Source organism: Bos grunniens, chromosome 6 (genome assembly GCF_055505025.1).
Source record: "Bos grunniens cultivar Pamir isolate PY7600 chromosome 6, Bosgru_T2T1.0, whole genome shotgun sequence".
NCBI lineage: Eukaryota > Metazoa > Chordata > Mammalia > Artiodactyla > Bovidae > Bos > Bos grunniens.
The window spans coordinates 31,772,239-31,791,570 of NC_141170.1; the positions used below are offsets into that span (position 1 = coordinate 31,772,239).

Genomic DNA, 19,332 nt, shown 5'->3' on the forward strand with positions numbered 1-19,332 from the left:
ATCTGGTTTCAAATATTTTCAGCCCTGACCCAACATGGAAAGTATATTATGTCAGCAATTAAATGTTTTCTTTTGGGGTATATTCAATAGGAAGCCCAAGAATAATGGAGTTGGTAGACTATCCCTTCTCCAATGTATCTTCCCGACCCAGGAATCAAACCGGGGTCTCCTGCATTGCAGGTGGATTCTTTATCAACTGAGCTATCAGGGAAGCCCCAGTAGGGATAGTAATCCTGGAAAAATATTCCCTTATTGCTGGAATCAAATATGAGTGAATAAAGGGGCTCCCTGATATTATTAGGATCTGTATTTGTCAAGGCAAGACAAAGAACCCTTCTCTCTCACTCCACAGATGATGTTCATGGCCCTGGGGTGTCCTCCTGGCTTGGAGAACCTACCTTTGGGTGATCCTGTGGGGGTTTCCTCCGTGGTTGGCCTGCCCCTCTGGATGCCAGCAGGTGTGGTTGATGCAAAGTCATCGTCTGTGCCACTAGGGGTTGAGAAGGGGTCCTCTGGGGTTCCCTGGGCAGCAGGATTTGCTCCTGCTTGTCCTGCAGGAAGGATTCCATTCTGGGCATCTGGATTAGCCTGACTGGTGGGCAGGATGGCTCCAGGGAACAAGGGATGGAAGATAAGGCCTGTTAAGATTTGAGAGGTCCCTTGCTGGAATGAGAGAAGGAAATAGAAGACAAAGTCAAAAGAACACATTTTAAGGCTGGTCAACTAGCCTTTTCTTCTTTGAGAGCAGCAAGTTTGAGTAGGATGCACAGATGAAGAGGGTAGAGTCAGCAAAACGGTAAAGATTGGGCATTCCTTAGAGAAAATGGCCCCCTAGCCTGAGCCAAGTCTGATGCTGGTTTCATTACTAAGGATCCTTGCTATGCTCCATTTTTCCCAGAAAGGGAAAGCAAGAATCAAGTCAGTCACAGGAAAAGGAACAATGCATCACTTGTTCACATAAATTGTATCTGGAAGTAGAACTAAGACAGAAACTCCATACAATTGCAGCAGGCTATATTTCTCTTATTGACCTAAACCACAGTCTCGCCTTTGCCCAGACTTTTCAAAAAGTAATTTAAGAGATTAAAAATCAATGGAAAAATGAAGTCAAGTAGATTAATCAATTCTTATCTCATGACTTTTATGCTTTCTTTTGATATATTTTTTCAAGGGCATTGGAATATTCAGTCAAGAACATTTCTTTTGGCAATTCAGCCACTGGTGTATTCTTTGAGGTTACTCAATGGATCTCCTTTCTGGTGGACTGTCAGTGATTTGCACATTGGTATTGAATGTTGTTGGTACTTAGACCTGTTGTTCTTCCCCTGGGAAAAAATTACCATGAAAAGTTCTTCCTAAGATGAAATACCTGGAAATCAGCTGGTTTTGGAGAGAGCTCAGGCAGAAACCAGTTCTCTGGGACCTCCCAGTTCTGATAGCATTTTCATAGAATAAAAAGGGCTAAGAACTTATAATTAAGATACAGGTCTGTTTCTTTGAGCATGATTCTCAATTGTTAGTATACATAAATACCACCTGGAAGGCAGATATATGCATTTTTAACCAGCACTCCAAATTGTCGTGGTTTGATGGTCCAGGACTGATGTTTGGAAAACACTGTCTTAGATTTATGAGGTACTGAAACCAGAATTAGGCTTGTGCTGGATGAGAGACAGAAGTAGAGTACAGAAGTTTTCAAACTGGGGGTGGTGACATCCATGCACTTGAAATAAAGAAGATGGTACATCATTAAAAAACAAGGCAAAAATAATAGACTATAAATTACCAGTGCACTCTCTATAATAAGGGTAAATATTGTTTCATAAAATGTGTATATTTTAGCAACATGAAAAATATAACTGTTACTGTGCATTTCACTAAAAAACCTTGAAAACCTCTGGAATAGTGGATAGAAAAATGGTTTTTAATCTAGATCTACTGTTTTATTGACCTTGGCACCTATGTTGCTTAAGTTTTTCTAGCCTCTGTGTCTTTTTCTGTTAACTTGTGTTAAAAATCTCTAATTTGTAATCTGGTGAGTATTAAAGTCAATATATGTAAAAAGAAAAATCCACCAAGGTGCTTGTTTTATAGGATCAGGTCCGTAACTGGTAGAAATGGGTGTTCATGTATCAGTGTTGGCAAAACAGCCCCATTATTTGATTTTACTTATGAACAATTAAGCAAATCTCTACCTTCCTTATAATATAAAAATTTAAAAACTATCTTCCCAGATATTTCCTCAACTCTTTACTTTAGTGTCAAGTTTAGATACCGTTAATTCAAATTATTTTTCTCTAAAAATGACTCTGGAGAAATGCATAGAAGTGCCTAGACATAGTACTACGAGTTTTTGGGTTCATCCTTTTAGTTATTCATATGTATAGAGCAGATTTCATTTATCATCATAAGATGCTAGAATAAAAATATATTTTTCTACAAGCATTAAACATTTAAGTAAAAAAAAGAATGTTTCCTGAGATAAAGATCAATATGTATATGATTCTAAATCTACATGTATTTCAATAACTTATAACACTAGATTTTAATCAACTTTAAATAAAATTTAAAAATATGCATTGACTTTCTGGATAGACCTGAATCTGACATCAATATGTGGAAAACAAAAGCTAAGTCAAATCAGTGGAGAAGTAGCTGGAGAAGGATGATGGAATCCCTAGCTGGAGAAAAGATAACCTAATGAGAAGACCTATAAAAGGGTTCAGTGTATGACAGCATGTACCAGGTTTAGGGGCTGAGGTCAAAAGTTATATGAGGATAGGAAACAGCATTGTGGTAGCAGTGAAAAGAACTTGAAATACTAGGAGTTAATTTTTTTTGTTTACCAGTTCCTCTGAGCTTAGGATAGTACCCTAAAAGGAAAATAATAACACATATTACTAGATAGATTTTAATATATTTGAGGCAATATATATATATATATATCATAATTTAAAAGCTTAAAATGGTTTTAAAGAGATATATATATTTTAATTTTCAGCAATAATTTAAACTGACTTTGAGACTTTTATTACAAAACTCAAGTCTGCACATGGTATTGGACTGCTAACATTTTTTATCTGAGTGATGGGAGGTTTTATGCATTTCAAAAAGTACCTATTTTCTATTATTAGATAATATATACACATTAGAGGAAACTTGGAAAATGCAGACAGCCATAAAGAAAAAAAAAATAATCCCATCATGCAGAGTTGATATATTTTCTTCCAGATGTTTTTCAAACATTTCTTTTTTACATATTATAGAAGTCACATCATTTACACAATTTGTGTCTTACCTTTTCTTTTAATATTACACAGCAATTCTTTAACCATGTTGCCAACAAATTTTAGCAAATGTACTTTTGAATGGTCACAAGTATTTGCTTTTATGCTGTACAGTTTACATAATAATTTCCCTTCTGTTTAAATTTAAGTTGCATCTAATATACTTCTCTGGGGGCTTCCCAAATGTGCAATGGTAAAAAGTCTGTCTGCCAAAGCAGGAGACCCAAGAGTCGTGGGTTCTTTCCCTGGGTCAGGAAGATCACCTGGAGTAAGAAATGGCAACCACTCCAGTATTCTTGCCTAGAAAATTCCATGGATAGAGGAGCCTGGCAGGCTACAATCCATGGGGTTGTGAAGAGTTGGAAGCGACTAAGTGATGGAGCACACACACAGTATTCGTCTTTACTATAAAAATACTTTGATGAATGTATTTATAAATAAACCTTTGCTGTATTTCAGATTATTTCCTTGGGATGTGTTCCCTGATGTGGAATTAAGAGTTAGTGTGAATTTTACATTTGATTCTGCTTTTAGAAGTAAAAACTCAAGAGGGAGGGGAAGTATGTAAACTTATAGCTGATTCACGCTGTTGTACAGCAGAAACCAATATAGCATTGTAAAGCAATTATCTTCCAATTAAAAAAAGGAAGAAGGAAAACCTGCCATCTGATGCTCATATTTGATCTTGGCTCTTGGTAATTGTATCAGTGATCTCAAGAATTACCTTTCACAAAGGAAAAATAGAGAGAGAGGAAAGTTTATCATTTTTAGGGAAAAGACATATAGTTAATAAATAAATTTGAGATTAAAAAATCCCCCACACCATCAATTTTTAGATCAGTTAATTAATTAATTCATTCTTTTTTTTTTTTGCTTGACAGTGTGGTTTAAAGGATTGACTGGTTGCTTCATCTGTGACATTTACTGTGTGATATAGCTGAACAACTAACTGTGAGTGTCGCTAGTTAGTAACTAGCTAGTTAGTAACATCTTCACGTAGAAAATAAAAACTTTGACTATAGAAGATTATTAGAAGCTTAGATGAAATAGCACATAATCAATAAAAAGTGTTTGGGACAGTGCCTGGCACACAGTAAGTGCCCAGTAAATGTTCTTGTTATTATCCTATTTGTAGTGTTCATACAGTGAAAGTAAATAGGAAGCTTGGCAACTATCTGGTGAATTGATACAGAATTAAATATTTCACACTAAGATGATATAAAATAAAATCATATTATAAAATAATCTTACCTGGGCTCCAAAGTGTGCTACAATAACTGGTAACATCTGAAAAAAAAAGAGAAAAATTTAGTAAAAATATACTAAAAGTTAAATTCTGGCAGATGAAGTAAATATTGAAACTTTCAAAATAAGTACACAATATTTATTAAATAGATATTCCATTTAATGTATCATCTAAAATCATAGATATTGACTCATGAGAAAGATGGCAATTGGAACTGATTCAGTTTGTGAAAAGAAGATTAGGCCCAGAGAGATTTAGAAACCAGCTTAAGGCGGCACATTTAAAAGGCAGAAGTTAGTAAATTGGATGAAAATAATTTTGTTCTCAAGGTATCTGAAAACTTAAAATTATTCCAAGTAATCATGATGATAAAATGCATGTTTCTTTTACATGGCATCTCAGAAGATACATGAAAACATGTAGTGGATATTTTAAAATAATCAAGATTTCTTAAAGCATATATAGTTAGTCTCACAATGGTTGCCTGGATATTTTGCTATTAAAAGAGGCACAAGCAGGAAATTATGGATGATATTGTTCAACATCCCTGGTCCTAACAGAGTTCTTAGCACTAAGTGAGAAACACTCTAATGGTCACTGATGACTATGTGAATGGAGTGAATTTGTAGCTGGAAAGCTCTGGGTGAGGTGTTGGTATGCTCTAGCACCCTAAGATCTAACTTTAAGGTTTGTTAGAAAGAATTAGGGTTTTAAGGTTTATTTTTATTTCTATAGAAATCCAGTGTCATAAAACTTATCAAAATGGGACTTTTAATACAACCCAACCTAAAAGATTTGAAAGTCTTATAAAAAGACCTTTATTATTTCTCAAGAAGTTTGTACAGTAATACCCATAATGCCCAAAGATAAAAACTACAAACATTTAGGAAAAAGCCTTACTCTCAGTCAGATCCTTGGCTACTGACCATAAATAGTCTTCAGGGTGGCAATGAAAAAATGGATCAAAGGAAAGGGACAAAGGATTTGGGAGAAAACAAAATGGGAAGTTCTTCTTTAAAGGCAAATTAGAAGGAACAAAAAGATACAAAGAGGAAACCACAGATGTCTAAAAACTATAATGAAAGATAATTAACTAATGTAATACCGATGTAACAGTAAGGAGAGAAGTTGTTAGTTTTTCGTACAGAATTTGTTTGAAATAATAGCTAAATGTATTGAATGATTACCATGTGATAGGTACTGTTCTAAGTGTTTTATGTAGATTTACTCACTTAATCCTTCTAACAGCTCTAGTGGTAAAGTTCTAATTAATTCCTATTTTAAATGATGAAGAAAATGAGTCACAGAGGGTTAAGTAACTTAGCCACATAGGGAGTAAGTGGAGAGCCAGGATTTGGCCAGAAGTTGTGTGGTTCTAGAGTTCATTCTTAGCCGCACTGGACTTGCTTCACTAATGAGAGCTGTGGACATGTGCCCAGGTTTCCGGCAGGGGATATAAGGTACTCTGCATAGGGAGAGACACGGTCAGAGCCACTGCACCCGCTCAGGAGAAGGCATGTCTGAGGACCCTTGGTGGTGGTATCACCTAGAGACTGTGAAGAAGCCCCGCAGAGCATGAGGACTGAATTATATTATGGGATGAAGGGGCCATGCATGTCAAATGTCTCTACCGAATCTTTAAGACCATCTGCAGTGCCCACTACTGCCCTGGACTCCACTGGATATACTCTTTGGGGAATATGAAGATGTACCAAGTCTGACTTTGAGGTTAGAACAGGGCAGCAATTGAAACTGAAACTGGGGGCAGCTGGCAGGTGGACTATACCAAGGTCACACAGTAAACAACTCCCTCTAGTCTTTTTCAGAGGATCACTCTTATTATTAAGATATAAATAACAGGAAACACTTGGAGTGAAGGCTCTAATATATCTGTAAGAAATAAGTACTGACTGATCTACGAATATATACATCAGTATTAAAAAAGAAACGTAACAGTTAGTTACATTACAGAATTTTACAAATATGAGTAAATTAAGCAGTATAGTCCTTTGTGTTGTTATCTTGGACAAAAGAAGGTACAGGGAAAAGCATTGGTTGAATACTATGTAGAATTTAAATTGAGCAGCTTAAAGTAATTTTGTCAATTAAACTCAGCTTTGATTATAATTACTAATTAATGCAAGCTTGCTACTGTAAGTCGGGTGTCCATAGTGGTAGGAAGATAGGATATAGTCATGCTTCACTTTTTGGGAATGTATATTAAAAGTCTTACTTTTTTTAATGTCTTTGGACTCACAAATTCTATTCCTAGTCTTAAGGAAAGAATCACCAATATGGTCAAAGACTTAGTTAAAGGATGTTCACTGTGGTATTATTTATGGAAGTAAAAATTTTGGAAAAAACACAAATTTTTGCAATATGGTGGAATACTAAGCAGTCATTGAAAACAATATTATGCTATTCACAATATTATAAGTGAATATTCAAAATATAGGAAAGTCTTTTCAAAATGTATCATGTGAAAAAGTTAGATTATAGAACATTAAATATAGTAAGAACATATTTTCTTTAAAAACTATACTTATATGCACAGAAAAAAGACTGAAAGGTCATGCTCTAGAATGCTGACAGGGTTTAATTCTGACTGGTAGGCTTATGAGTGAATTTTAGTTTTTCCTTTTCTTATCTTTTTTTCTAAATTCTCTGTAATTAACATATAGCATGTATGTAATAATCAAGAAAGCTTCTACAAAAAATCAGACTATGTGGGAATGATAGGGACTGAGGGTATGTGTTAGGGAGAATAAGTTAACAATAACCAATTAGTCATAAAGGATCACTGTATTTTTCTCCAGAGTCATTAAACTATTTAGAGAAATTCCAAGAAGAAAAGTTTGGGCTTTGCAGTTAAAATGCAAGCATTTCTAAAAGAGGCCGTGTCCTAAGTATGTCATTTAAATCTTTGTGTGAGAAGGTTTTGGGGGGTTTTTTCCTAAAAGCAAATAATTACGGGAGAAGAAAAGGAACTAGAGGATTCTTGGGAACTTGAAAGGAGGCATGGAAAAGGGGCACAAAAAGGAGATTAGATTTTCTGGAAATAAGCTTTGTCCATCCCTTATCTTTTCTTTGGAATGATTCTGGTCACTCAGAAAGTCTTTCATAGAAACAGAGCAAGCTGGAGAAGAATCCTGATACCTCTCAATTCCCAGCTTTATTCTTTACTTCTCAATCTTCCCTAGCTCTTCACGCTTCCTGTTACCTGTTACAAGTGTACTCTTGAGAGGCGATGAGGCAGCATGCTCAGTTTTCTGAGTGTGTTTTCATGGAGTTTCAGCAAGAACCAAATTGCCAAAGATGGTCATAAGTTTAATAGGACCTCCCTCTGCAAAGTGTCTGGGTAAAATTTTCAAGAACCTTGAAAATATTCTTTCCCCTCCTTTAGGCTTTCACCTGAGGGGAAACGCCAGTGTTAAACTGAGTAAGGCTTTGAACTTACTTGTGGTTGCAGCTGCTGCTGTACCTTCAGTCCCCCCAGGGCCAGTGGGAGGGTCTGTGTACCCGATGGCATCCCTGCTGCAGGATTTAGCTGTAGGGCAATGAGGAAGATTGTGTTGTTTCAATTTGAACATCCAGGATATGAAACTGTATTTACTAGATGTAAAAGGGAGGATTTGCTTTGCAAATCTATAGTAGATGACATTGCATTTGGAATTAAGTATACAAATGAAGTTCAGAGACCTGTTTAGTCTGCTAGTACACACGTGAAGTCCAGGACTAACTTTTCTCACACTCAGGTTTCCTTTGGCATTTAACCCATTCTCCTGAGGATTACTTAGATGATCTCATACTTGCCTTCCCCTTTTGGCTATGACAGCAATAGTTCTGGGAATTTTCCTGATAGCTTTCTTATGAAGAAAATGAGTTCCTTCATAGATATCCCCATGAAAATTGTGAGGGTCCAAATAAAGTAGCTTGAATATGATCTACTACTACATTTAAATCTGACCACTGGGGAAAAAACCCACTTTAAGCAGGGAAGAAATTTATTAATTATTTTATCCTTAAACTATACAGACATTCTATGAGAAGAATGTAGCTTTTCCCATCCCTTCTCATTTGCTCTTGTTGTTGGGGTGATAATAGCAGTCATAGTGTTTGGATGTCGTATAGGCTGTGAGGAAGATGTGAAAAAGTGAAAGTGTTAGTCACTCAGTTGTGTCTGACTCTTTGTGATCCCATGGACTGTGGCCTGCCAGGCACCTATGTCCATGGGATTCTCCAGACAAGAATACTGCAGTGGGTATCCGTTCCCTTCTCCAGAGGATCTTCCTCAGGAATCAAACCTAGGTCTCCTGCATTGCAGGTAGATTCTGTCTGAGCCACCAGGAAAGCCCCGTGAGGAAGATATGTTGGAGGAATGAGAAGGGGAGCTAAGAGAGGAGGTGAGAACTAAAGAAGTAAAGACTTGAGAATTAGATTAATTCCTTTAGAGATAATCTTAAAGATAAGAAAAATTTTAATGTTGTACTGAATAGTATTCATCTCTCTTTGACTTTTTCTGTCACCTCTCTTTCCGTTTATCTACAGTGAAATGTATGTATGTGTACATCTGTGGATACCCACCCCATATATATACTCAACATGAGGTATTATTTTTATTTAAAAATGGACATTAAAATGATATAAAAGGTACTTACCAGTTGCAAGTTTGACCCCAGTGTGAGCATATGTGTCAAAGGAATTAGACTTAAAGAAGAGAAGACCTGCAGGGCATTGAAATTAATATGTGAGACAAAAAGTTGTCTGGTTTTACAATGCCATCAGTGGTTTATATCCTCAAGTAACATATACTTCTATCACAGGTGGATTTACCATGAAGCTAAAGCTTCAGGGCCTCTCACCAGCATTGCCCCTTCCATGGCCCTTGGAGGTACCCAAGCAATGTGTCAAGTTTAAGGTATTTATCAGCTTAAAAATATGTAATTTACTCATTTATTATCTCATTGTGAATTTTTCACTTTAGTAACTAATTTTGCATATCTAGTTTTGTATTCTTTTTTAAGGAAAGTCCTCCTAGCTTCAAGTTCCTTAAGACAGAAGGTTGGCTAGTGACTTGAGTATTGTCTAATGTCCATAGACCAAAATGAAAACTTTATTCTAGTGTTACTGTACCATTTTCACAAAGTCTAGATGTAGGTAAGAAGAGGTCTTTTTGAACAGAGGGAGGATGGGAAGAAGGGGGAGGGTAGCTAGGAGACCGTTCAGTTTTCAAAAGTATTTAAATATGCTTCAATGACAGATTTTACAGTAACACATCAGTTCATCAACAATAATAGTTAAAACCACTAGGAAATCTGCAACTGTTTTTATGGATTACCTCTTAATCCCTGTAGGTTCTGGCAAGTACCGTATTTGCTTAATTCACAGTTCTTCAAAGGCATAGATGACCAAGCTTTTTCAATAGGTGTAGCTATTGCTTTTCAGAATTGACTAGATTTGGTTGCTGAACCAAATTATTACTCAGACAAAAGGAATAGGAATGAATATGTGTTGAAATAATAAGAATGAAATAAGAAATATTAATAAAAAAGGTATGCTTCTTATTTTTATTTCCCCTCAAATAGGGCTTTTCTCTCTCTTGCTCAGTCATGAAACTTTGGGTGAATCTTGACTTTAAATCCACCAGCCTTAGCATGTTCGCTTTGCTGGTCTCTGTATGTTCAGCATTGTAGGACTCTTACCTGATTTGGCTGCTGTGGGTTTAGCAGTGTTGCCTGATCTGGAACAAGCTTGGTAGGAGGAAGCACCAAAGCAGGGTTGAGCTGCATCTGTGATAACAAATATTTGAAGAAGCAGCATCTACCATTTTTCATGTGTGTTCACAAGTCTTTTTGAGTTGGCCTTGAGTCTGAACTTAAAGAAAGCTAGCAGAATACCAAATGAAGAGACCTTATATACACACACTGGACCTGTCATGACCCAGCTGTCCCTCCCCCATATTGACTGGGAACAAGACAAAGAATTATTAAATTATTTGGTAGGATGAAGTTATCCAGTAGGGAGCATTCCTCCAGCTCAGGCTTGAGACACCAGACCTCAGAGTAAAGAAACTTATGTCAGGTGATCTGTAAAAAACTGAAAGAAGACTAAGGTTTAGAAAGAGAATGAACAAGGAGACTTTAAAAATTCTCTTCTCCTGGATGACCTGTTTTAAGACAGAAACAATATAACTTTCAGCTTTACCCATTCCTGACTGAAAGTCATGCCAAGGTTGAATCTTAAAGGAAAACTAAATTTAAACCTCTTATAGAATATTTCACCCCCACCTAGGGGTAGGAGCAAGGAAAAAAAAATTTAATGAATATTGTAGAGGTATAATTTCAACTTAAAAATGGTTTGAGGTCTTGTATCCATTTATTTCCAGGAGGTAATAAGTTTACCCAAAATGCAAAAATCTGCCTTTAGCCCCTGTGTGTTTTGAAACAGTTTTAACTCCCTGGAACATTTTGTGCATGACAGGAGAGGCAGCTGTAGAAAAGGAAAGTGCCAGACCAGGAAGGGTGCTGTGGGGAGGGACAGAGGGTGAGTAGGGCCCATGCTACCTCAGAACCTCACTGCCACCTGTTCCCTCTGCCTGGAACGCTCTTTCCCCAGACATTGGCTCACTCCCTCACCTGCTTGAGTTCACCTTCTTTTTGAGGCTTACCCTGACCACTCTCCCAAACATCCAAGTGTCCCAGCTCCAATGTACGCTCATATTCCCAAACTTTTGATCTACTGAAACAATTGCTAGGCTACATTAAGTGTTCACATTTGCAAATCTATTCATTTCATATACCTTTATGATAATTCAACAAATTCATTTACAAGTAATTGAAAAAAAACCTTGCCCGTGTGTCCTGAGTTTTTATTTGATAAATCCTACTATGATACCTAATAGGCATTTTAATGTTACTTCTCACACTTCCTACACCTCTGATTCTTGCTGCTGTCCCAGTCTGCATGAATCTGTACACTACTCCTTGGTCCACCTTGAATGATAGCTATGCTTCTAGAAAGTTTTGTCTTGAGTTTTCACAAACTATATGGTAATTTAAATTCACAAGAGATACCCAACTTAGAACAAGCTTTTGGCAAATTTATTCAGTGAAGTGCAAAAATCCACATTAAAAAAATTAACTTCCTAATTTACCTTGTTTAAAGATTAAATTTTTACAGGAGACTTCTTTAAAGAATGACCAATGTGTGTTTGGAATGAAATAAGAAGGAGGTTTGTTTTTTATGTTTGTTCCATCCCCTCCATGAAGATCACCCTGTTCATCTCCTTCATAGAACTAATCATGGTTACAATTTATAATTTATCATTAAAAATAGTCCTCATAAACACCATGAAGGATTATGTCTTTTTTTTTCTCTCACCATTCTATCTTTAACAACTAGCACATTATTTGGTATATAGAGAGTTTTCAATAAATATTTGTTGATTGCATGGATGAGTAAGCAAGTATTAAGTGAGCTTGAAGCCTAATTGAGAATGTTATTTTTGTTCTGCTAATTCATAGTAAATATCCTTAATTTTTTTTCTCATTGTCCACACTGAAGCATCTCAAACAAAAGGAAATTTATGTAGCAATCCAAACCACTCATATTATGTCTATAAAATATTGGAGGATAGTGGAATACACGTTTGAATACTAGGTTCTCTTTTTGTTAAGCCTGTTATATGTGAACTTATTTTGTGATGAAATGTTCTAAGTAAAAAATATTATTTGCCTTCTAATATCCTCTTGTTATTGCACAATTTGGTAGACTTTTTAGAGTTTTTATAATTTAGATGTTTTGTGTTTCCAATTAGAAAACTCAGAAAATGTAGTTTACATCTTTAATCATGAAAAAATAATTAGTTGGCAAGAAAATCTTAACTTCTTTTTGGAAGTAAAATAATTAGCCATTTGAGCAGACATAATCCACCGCGTCCCTTTTTCTCTTAATTTCTGCCCTATTGCTCTGTCAAAAATAATCAAAATTCTACCATGATAAAGTGGATACAATGTAAGTACGTTGGAATATACACTAATACTTCATTAGCTTATCATCTTTCAGCTTGGGAAATAAAAACAGGAAACTAAGGGAATGGGTCACAAACAGAGAAGTTTTGGCAGAGAGGGAGAGAGAGGTCTACCGTTAGAGATGCAGTTAAGGTTGGGTGGTGCATAAAATAAACAGGGTGTACTTACCGGTAATGACAGCGTTGATCCTAGAAGACAAAACAGTAGAATCGCAGCCTTCATGTTCAAATTGCTACCTGAATCAACAAAGCAATGTTATTCTTTCACTCCGTTTTTTTCTTTTTTGAGACAAAGTGGTACGTGAAAAAAATGAGTGGTCTCTTTGAAACGTGGTCAGTTCTGTTACCTTTCTCTTCACTAGGCAAAATATACAGGTGAGGTGATTTCTCTAGTCTGTATGCTGAAAATTTTTACCCTTAGGTGAGCTATGAGTGTGTAGGAAGAATTTAAATTTGACTCCAGGAGGCTGGCAACTGAGGGGCCAATCAGGACTTAGCTGTCTGTGAAGTCATTTGGTTTCTTTCATTTCCCAACACTTCATTAGGTGTGTTATTAGCTGCAGACATCATATTACCCAATGTCTGCCATTTGAATAGAGGGTATTTCAGGAAGACATGCCTTGTATAATTAAAAGTGCAGACAATAAAAAGTTACAGTCTTTCTTCACTTCCATCTCCTTCCCAAATGACTTCCCAGAGTACCTGTTTTATCATGTGTACATGGGCACATAAATCAAACATCAAAATATAGCTGCCTATGTTAAAAAATGAGAACTATTATGTATATTTCTCTGCAATTTACTTTGTTTTGCTTTATAAATAATCAGCAACCTATTTGTCAGTAGGTGTAGATTTATTTCATTTATTTAATGGCTGTATTATATTCCATTTCCTTTTGGTGCCCAGTTAATCCATTTTCATTTTAGTTTGTAATTATAAAAGTGGCACAGTCAGCATCCTTATAAATTTTTTTTCACACAAGTGGGAGTATTTTTTGTAAATATTTTTCTTATAAGTACTGTACTAAAGGATATGTATGTTTAAAATTTCAATAATGGGGGAAATGGCCAGATTGCCTCCAGAAGCATTGAATGGTGTACTTTATTTTAAATGGGGGAAAAGCTACAGTAATCTAGGCAAAATGCAGGGGTCCACTGAGGTTTCTTTCACAAACAGAACAATGAAATGCTCACCATAGGCTTTCAGGGCCCTGGGCTTTACTGGGAGTTTTCTTTAGCCTTATGTGTAAGGAGGGAGGTATGCAAATTCTTAGTCCAAATCAAAAGTAAATCTGTGTCATGCTAGGGTTTCACTTGGAAGGCCATCTTAGAGTTGGCTAGTTTTAGGGTATAGAATGGGCTTCCCAGGTGGCACTAGTGGTAAAGAGGTAAAGCACATTGGTAAAGTGCTTGCCAATGCAGGAGACATAGGAGATGTGGGTTTGATCGCTGGGTTGGGAAGATCCCTTGGAGGAGGGTATGAAAACGACCCACTCCAATATTCTTGCCTGAAGAATCCCATGGACAGAGGAGCCTGGCAGGCCTCAGACCATCGGGTCGCAGAGTTGGATATGACTGAAGCGACTTAGCACACATGCTCACAAACTATAGAATGTCTGAGACAATGAGTTGTTTCCCAAAGCTTTTCTATAACTATTCATTGCACAGTCAACTTTCATTACAGTCAGGTAAGAATAGGGGACACACAAAGGTTAACCAGTATACCCTTGGTAAGTGTAATAATGTATGTGTGTGTGCTCACTTGCGTCTGACACTTTTTGTGACCCCATGGACTGTAGCCCGCCAGGTTTCTCTGTCCATGGACTTTTTCAAGTATGAATACTAGAATGGGTTGTCATTTCTTACTCCAAGGGATCTTCCCGACCCAGGGATCAAACTTGCTTTTCTTGGGTCTCTGGGCATTGGCAGATGGATTCTTTACCACTGCACCACCCGAGAAGCAGTAAGTGTAATCCTAGGAGTGTATTCACAGGTATGGAGGGGAGCCTGGTTAATTTGTTGGGGGCAGGAGGGCAGAGAGGGCTTACTAGAGGAGGTGACTTCTGAGCTGGTTTTGAAGAATAAAAAGGATTCATTCATTGTGAATGCAAGGAGAGCATCCAGGCAGAACAAGTTTTATAGATGGAGGACAAATGTTATTGCTCCTTATCACAGGAACAAAATGAGGTGAGGGCAGCGGTGAAAGACAGAGTTGGAGAGATACCTAATTTTAATCACCTGTAGTATTTTTGTTTGTCTGTTTCTCTCTCTCTCTTTTTTTTTTGTCTGTTTCTTTTAATATTACTTCTTTTGGCTCTCCATCGACATTGTCTCCTTCATCTCAATCAGACAGAGCTCCTTCATTATTTCCTGATTGTATGTTTCTCTTGAACTAGATGGAAAGTTCCTGAGCCGTGTCTTGTGATCCTTCAGTGTCTTCTATGTTAATGTCTTTGCAGAGCACCACATGGGTCACTGCATGTTGATGGATAAATTGCAGAGGTATATATTGTCTGATTGGACTTCCCTGGTGGCTCAGGTGGTAAAGCGTCTGTCTACAATGCGGGAGACCTGGGTTGGATCCCTGGGTTGGGAAGATTCCCCTGGAGACTGAAATGGCTATCTACTCCAGTACTACTGCCTGGAAAATCCCTTTGACAGAAGAGCCTGCTAGGTTACAGTCCATGGAGTTGCAAAGAGTCGGACTCAACTGAGCGACTTCACTTTCACTTTCATACTGTAGGGCGCTGGAGTGAGGTGGAGTTCAGAGAAGAGACGGGGCTTTAAGTGGATTTGAAGGATAGATACAATTGATGGGACAGTGAAGAGCATGGTAAATGGGGTAATATTAAGAGGGGCACTGACACATAAGGGCTGAGGGATGTACAAGGGAAGAAACAGTATGTTCTCACAGGCTTTCATAGGCACATTTATTCATTCTTTTATTCTGTCAGTTTGTTCTTCTAACCCATCAACTAGCATACATTCACTCTATGTTCTGCTCAAATTGTTTCAGTTTCTGGGAATAAAACAGGGGCAAAAATCCCTGCCCTTAAGGAGCTTGCCTTTTGTGCTATGCTATGCTAAGTCACTTCAGTCGTGTTCGACTCTGTGCGACCCCATAGACGGCAGCCCACCAGGCTCCCCCGTCCCTGGGATTCTCCAGGCAAGAACACTGGAGTGGGTTGCCATTTCCTTCTCCAATGCATGCAAGTGAAAAGTGACAGTGAAGTCGCTCAGTCGTGTCCAACTCTTAGCGACCCCATGGATTGCAGCCTAACAGGCTCCTCCGTCCATGGGATTTTCCAAGCAAGAGTACTGGAGTGGGATGCCATTGCCTTCTCCGTACCTTTTGTGGGCGGACATTAAATATTTGAGCCTCACTGAGTGGGAGAGAGGCTATGACACTGGGGAATCCTTTTTCCTGAGCATTATTTTCAACGAATGTGTAGGGGAAGGGGCTTCCTTAATTTTGTTTTCTTTTTGGAAGAAGTAGAGTTGAATTTTATGCCACTGTTGTTCCTGGGTTTAGGTGAGGAGACTTGGGTTCTGTTGCCAGCCTAGAGTTTGGTGCCAGTGGTTAGCCGATTCAGTTGAATTACTGTGTGACTGTCTGGACATCAGGTGATTCAGGGAACTGACAGTGCATCAGATGCCTGATGTAGACATGTCTCCAACCCCAGGCTATAATGGGACATGCCCTAGCTTGGAAATGAGCAGTTCTTAGTTTTTGGCCAAAATAAACGTGGGAAATAAAGAAAGTGGAGTACTTTCTTAGATAAGGAATTTTAACTTCGAAAGCTGATAACTTGCAATAATATAATTATGGAGGTGGGAGTCAAGAAATATGTAATATAAAAGGAGAAAATTACTAAATCTTTCGAAAACTGAGAGACATCAGTAAAAACAGAGAGGTAAACTGAGCAGTCCATAGGTTTTGACCAAAATAAATGTGGGAAATAAAGAAAGCAAAGTACTTTCTTAGACAAGGAATTTTAGCTTTGAAAGCTGATACTTGCAATAATATAATTATGGAGGTGGGAGTCAAGAAATAGGTAATATAAAAGGGGAAAATTCCTAAATCTTTTGAAAACTGAGAGACATCAGCAAAAACAGAGAGGTAATTTATTTTTCTTAAATGGCTTAGGCTATCAGGGTTCATCACAGTATTTTGTGAACTACAGGCAACACCTAGCCCTGTAGTTCTAGACATTTCTTGGTATTTCTTATTGGCTTTAGTGTACGTTTCTTTGATTTATGGACACTGTCTCCTCAGGGAAAATGCACAGATGCCCATGAACACAATGTGTATCCACCAACTTCAGGGGTTTCATGGATCTCCTGAGAGCCCCACTGTGCACAACTGAACTTTTGTTGTGTTCAGTCGCTCAGTTGTGTCTGACTCTTTGTGACCTCGGGACTGTAGCCCACCCAGCTCCCATCTGTCCATGGGATTTCCTAGGCAGGAAAACTGGAGTGGGTTGCCATTTCCTTCTCCAGGGGATCTTCCCGATCCAGGAATCAAACCTGCATCTCCTATATTGACCGGGGTGGGGGATGGTGGTTCTTCACCACTGAGCCACCCTGGAAGCATCCACTCTACTGTGGTAGAATTTCGATTATTTTTGGCAGAGCAACAGGGTGGAAATTAAGAGAAAAAGAGATGCCTTAGATTATGTCTGTTCAAAGTGGTAATTAGTTTACTTCCAAAAAGAAGTTAAGATTTTCTTGCCAACTTTATCACCTGTAACCAATGGCCAAACCACTCTGCCAAGAATTCTGGACATATTTTCCCAATACCCAATCTAAAAAAACGTCATGAGATTAGTAATAAACCTATATAGTTTTTTTCCTAATAAAATTTTTTGTGTTTAGTCACTCACTCATGGATTGTAGCCCACCAGGCTCCTCTGCCCATGGAATTTTCTAGACAAGAATACTGAAGTGGATTGCCTTTTCTTACTCCAGGGGATCTTCCCAACCCAGGGATCAAACTCACTTCTCTTGCATGGCAGGAGATGTTCTTTACCACTAGTGCTACCTGGGAAGTAGAATTTTAGATACACAGAAGGCTGTCCTTCTGGCATTCATTCATCAAAGCACTCCATAGAAAAGTGGCTCTACAGAAGGTTTTTGGGCATATATCCTAATTTTCTGTGGGTAGTACAGGTTTGTGTTTGAGGGTGAGAGCTTGAAAATGAAAATGTTAGATCTGGATGTGGGTTTTGATAGAGGAGCAGGTGAGGAGATATTTCATTTTGATGAGATTGAGTTTGTCCAGGTCTTTTGTTGATTTGTGCACTTGGATAAAATTTGGTGTGATCAGATTTTTTTTTTTTGGTATAGTCAGTTTTGAGGTGGCTTTCAGCAAGGTTAAGGTTTTAAAGTGTTTCATGAATACCAGATTTTAGAAAATGCTTTGAGAGCTCAGAGTTTGATTGACTATAGAGTTTGATATGAATTTTTGGAGAGCAAGTGCCTGACTGAATAGCTTTTTTAGGAAGTGCTTTGGTCAGGACAGTTCTTTGCCTAACAAACCACTCTTGGATGACTGTATGGTAAGACAACACCTAATTAAACAGCCATTTTGGGGTGCATTTTAGATGGGTTGGTTCTTTGCTTATTAGTTATTCTTGAGTAGTGTTTTTTGTACATACAGGTCTTAGATGATCTCTGTTTTCCAACCAGCTGTGGAAAGGGAAACACTTTTTTGATGTTTTTTATAGTTTTTGGAGAGTTTGTTTAGAGGCAGCTGTTTTGGATGAGTATTGACTTGTTTTGGGTGAGTCTGTTTGGGGTAGCTCATTGCTGAACAACTTCTTTGGACAAAAGAATTCTCTGCAGATCAGCTTGTCTTGGGTGAATTTGTGTAGAACCAGGTCCTGGTTAAACAGCTGCCTTTTGATAAGCTTTGGATGAGGAAGCTCTTTTCTGATAAGTTGATTTCATATAAACTTGAATAAACATTTGGGGATGAGTTTGTGAATGGTAAACTTTGTTGATTAGCTGGTCTCCAGTGAATTTGTTTAAAGCCAACTCTTGGCTGACCAGTTATTTCTGGATGAGTTTAGATTGGGACTTTTTTTTTTTTTTTTAAAGATTGGTTTTAGAACAAGTTGAATTTTATCAGAGATTTACTGAGATGAAGCTGGCCTGAAAGCAGGTGAATCAGACTGTGCTCTTTCCTTGGTTCTACTTTTCCTTTGCTGACTTACGAGATTGATCAGTTCAATTCAGTTCAGTCGCTCAGTCATGTCCGACTCTGTGACCCCAAGAACTGCAGCACGCTAGGCCTCCCTGTCCATCACCAACTCCCAGAGTTTATCCAAACTCATGTCCATTAAGTCAGTGATTCCATCCAACCATCTCATCCTCTGTTGTCCCCTTCTCCTCCTGCCCTCAATCTTTCCCAGCATCAGGGTCTTTTCAAATGAGTCAGCTCTTCACATCAGAGAGGTAAACAAAAAAACGATCACTGTATCTTAGAAGAGAAATAAGCGAGTAAATTGGTGGTAGTGTCTTTATTTGACACTCATTTTACTGGGCGTTCTAATATAGCTTTTATTTGGCTGTATAGTTAAGCTGTATGATTTTCTCGATTGTAGACCCCAGGCTAAATACTCCAGACAACCTCCTGATCATATTTTAAAATCACCAGATGTCAAGGATATCCTTAAGTGTCTATTGTTGGACAATTGTTATCAATTAGTCTAGGTAATTTATGTTAACTATTAGGAGAAACTGTTGATTTGGGGTGGGGAGGAATTTCTT

At 37.7% G+C, this 19,332-nt stretch overlaps 1 protein-coding gene across 1 annotated transcript; it reads right to left on the reverse strand.

Annotated features, from left to right (window-relative positions):
• Nucleotides 1–297: 297 nt before the first annotated feature.
• On the reverse strand, nucleotides 298–12,818 carry AMTN (amelotin). The gene is made up of 7 exons (XM_086407321.1): nucleotides 12,732–12,818; nucleotides 10,236–10,322; nucleotides 9,192–9,257; nucleotides 7,991–8,080; nucleotides 4,539–4,574; nucleotides 2,847–2,873; nucleotides 298–663 (listed from the first exon to the last, which is right to left on the reverse strand). Exons 1-7 carry the CDS (start codon nucleotides 12,783–12,785, stop codon nucleotides 298–300), a joined length of 726 nt encoding a protein of 241 aa, XP_086263447.1. The 5' UTR covers nucleotides 12,786–12,818.
• Between the last annotated feature and the right edge of the window lie 6,514 nt (nucleotides 12,819–19,332).

Coding starts and splice junctions, on each gene's coding strand:
- AMTN (XM_086407321.1), bottom strand. CDS start 12,785: ATGAAGGCTGCGATTCTACTGTTTTGTCTTCTAGGATCAACGCTGTCA. Junction 8,081..9,191: donor TGGGGTCAAACTTGCAACTG/GTAAGTACCTTT, acceptor ATTGCCCTACAG/CTAAATCCTGCAGCAGGGAT. Junction 4,575..7,990: donor AGCAGCAGCTGCAACCACAA/GTAAGTTCAAAG, acceptor TTTTTTTTTCAG/ATGTTACCAGTTATTGTAGC.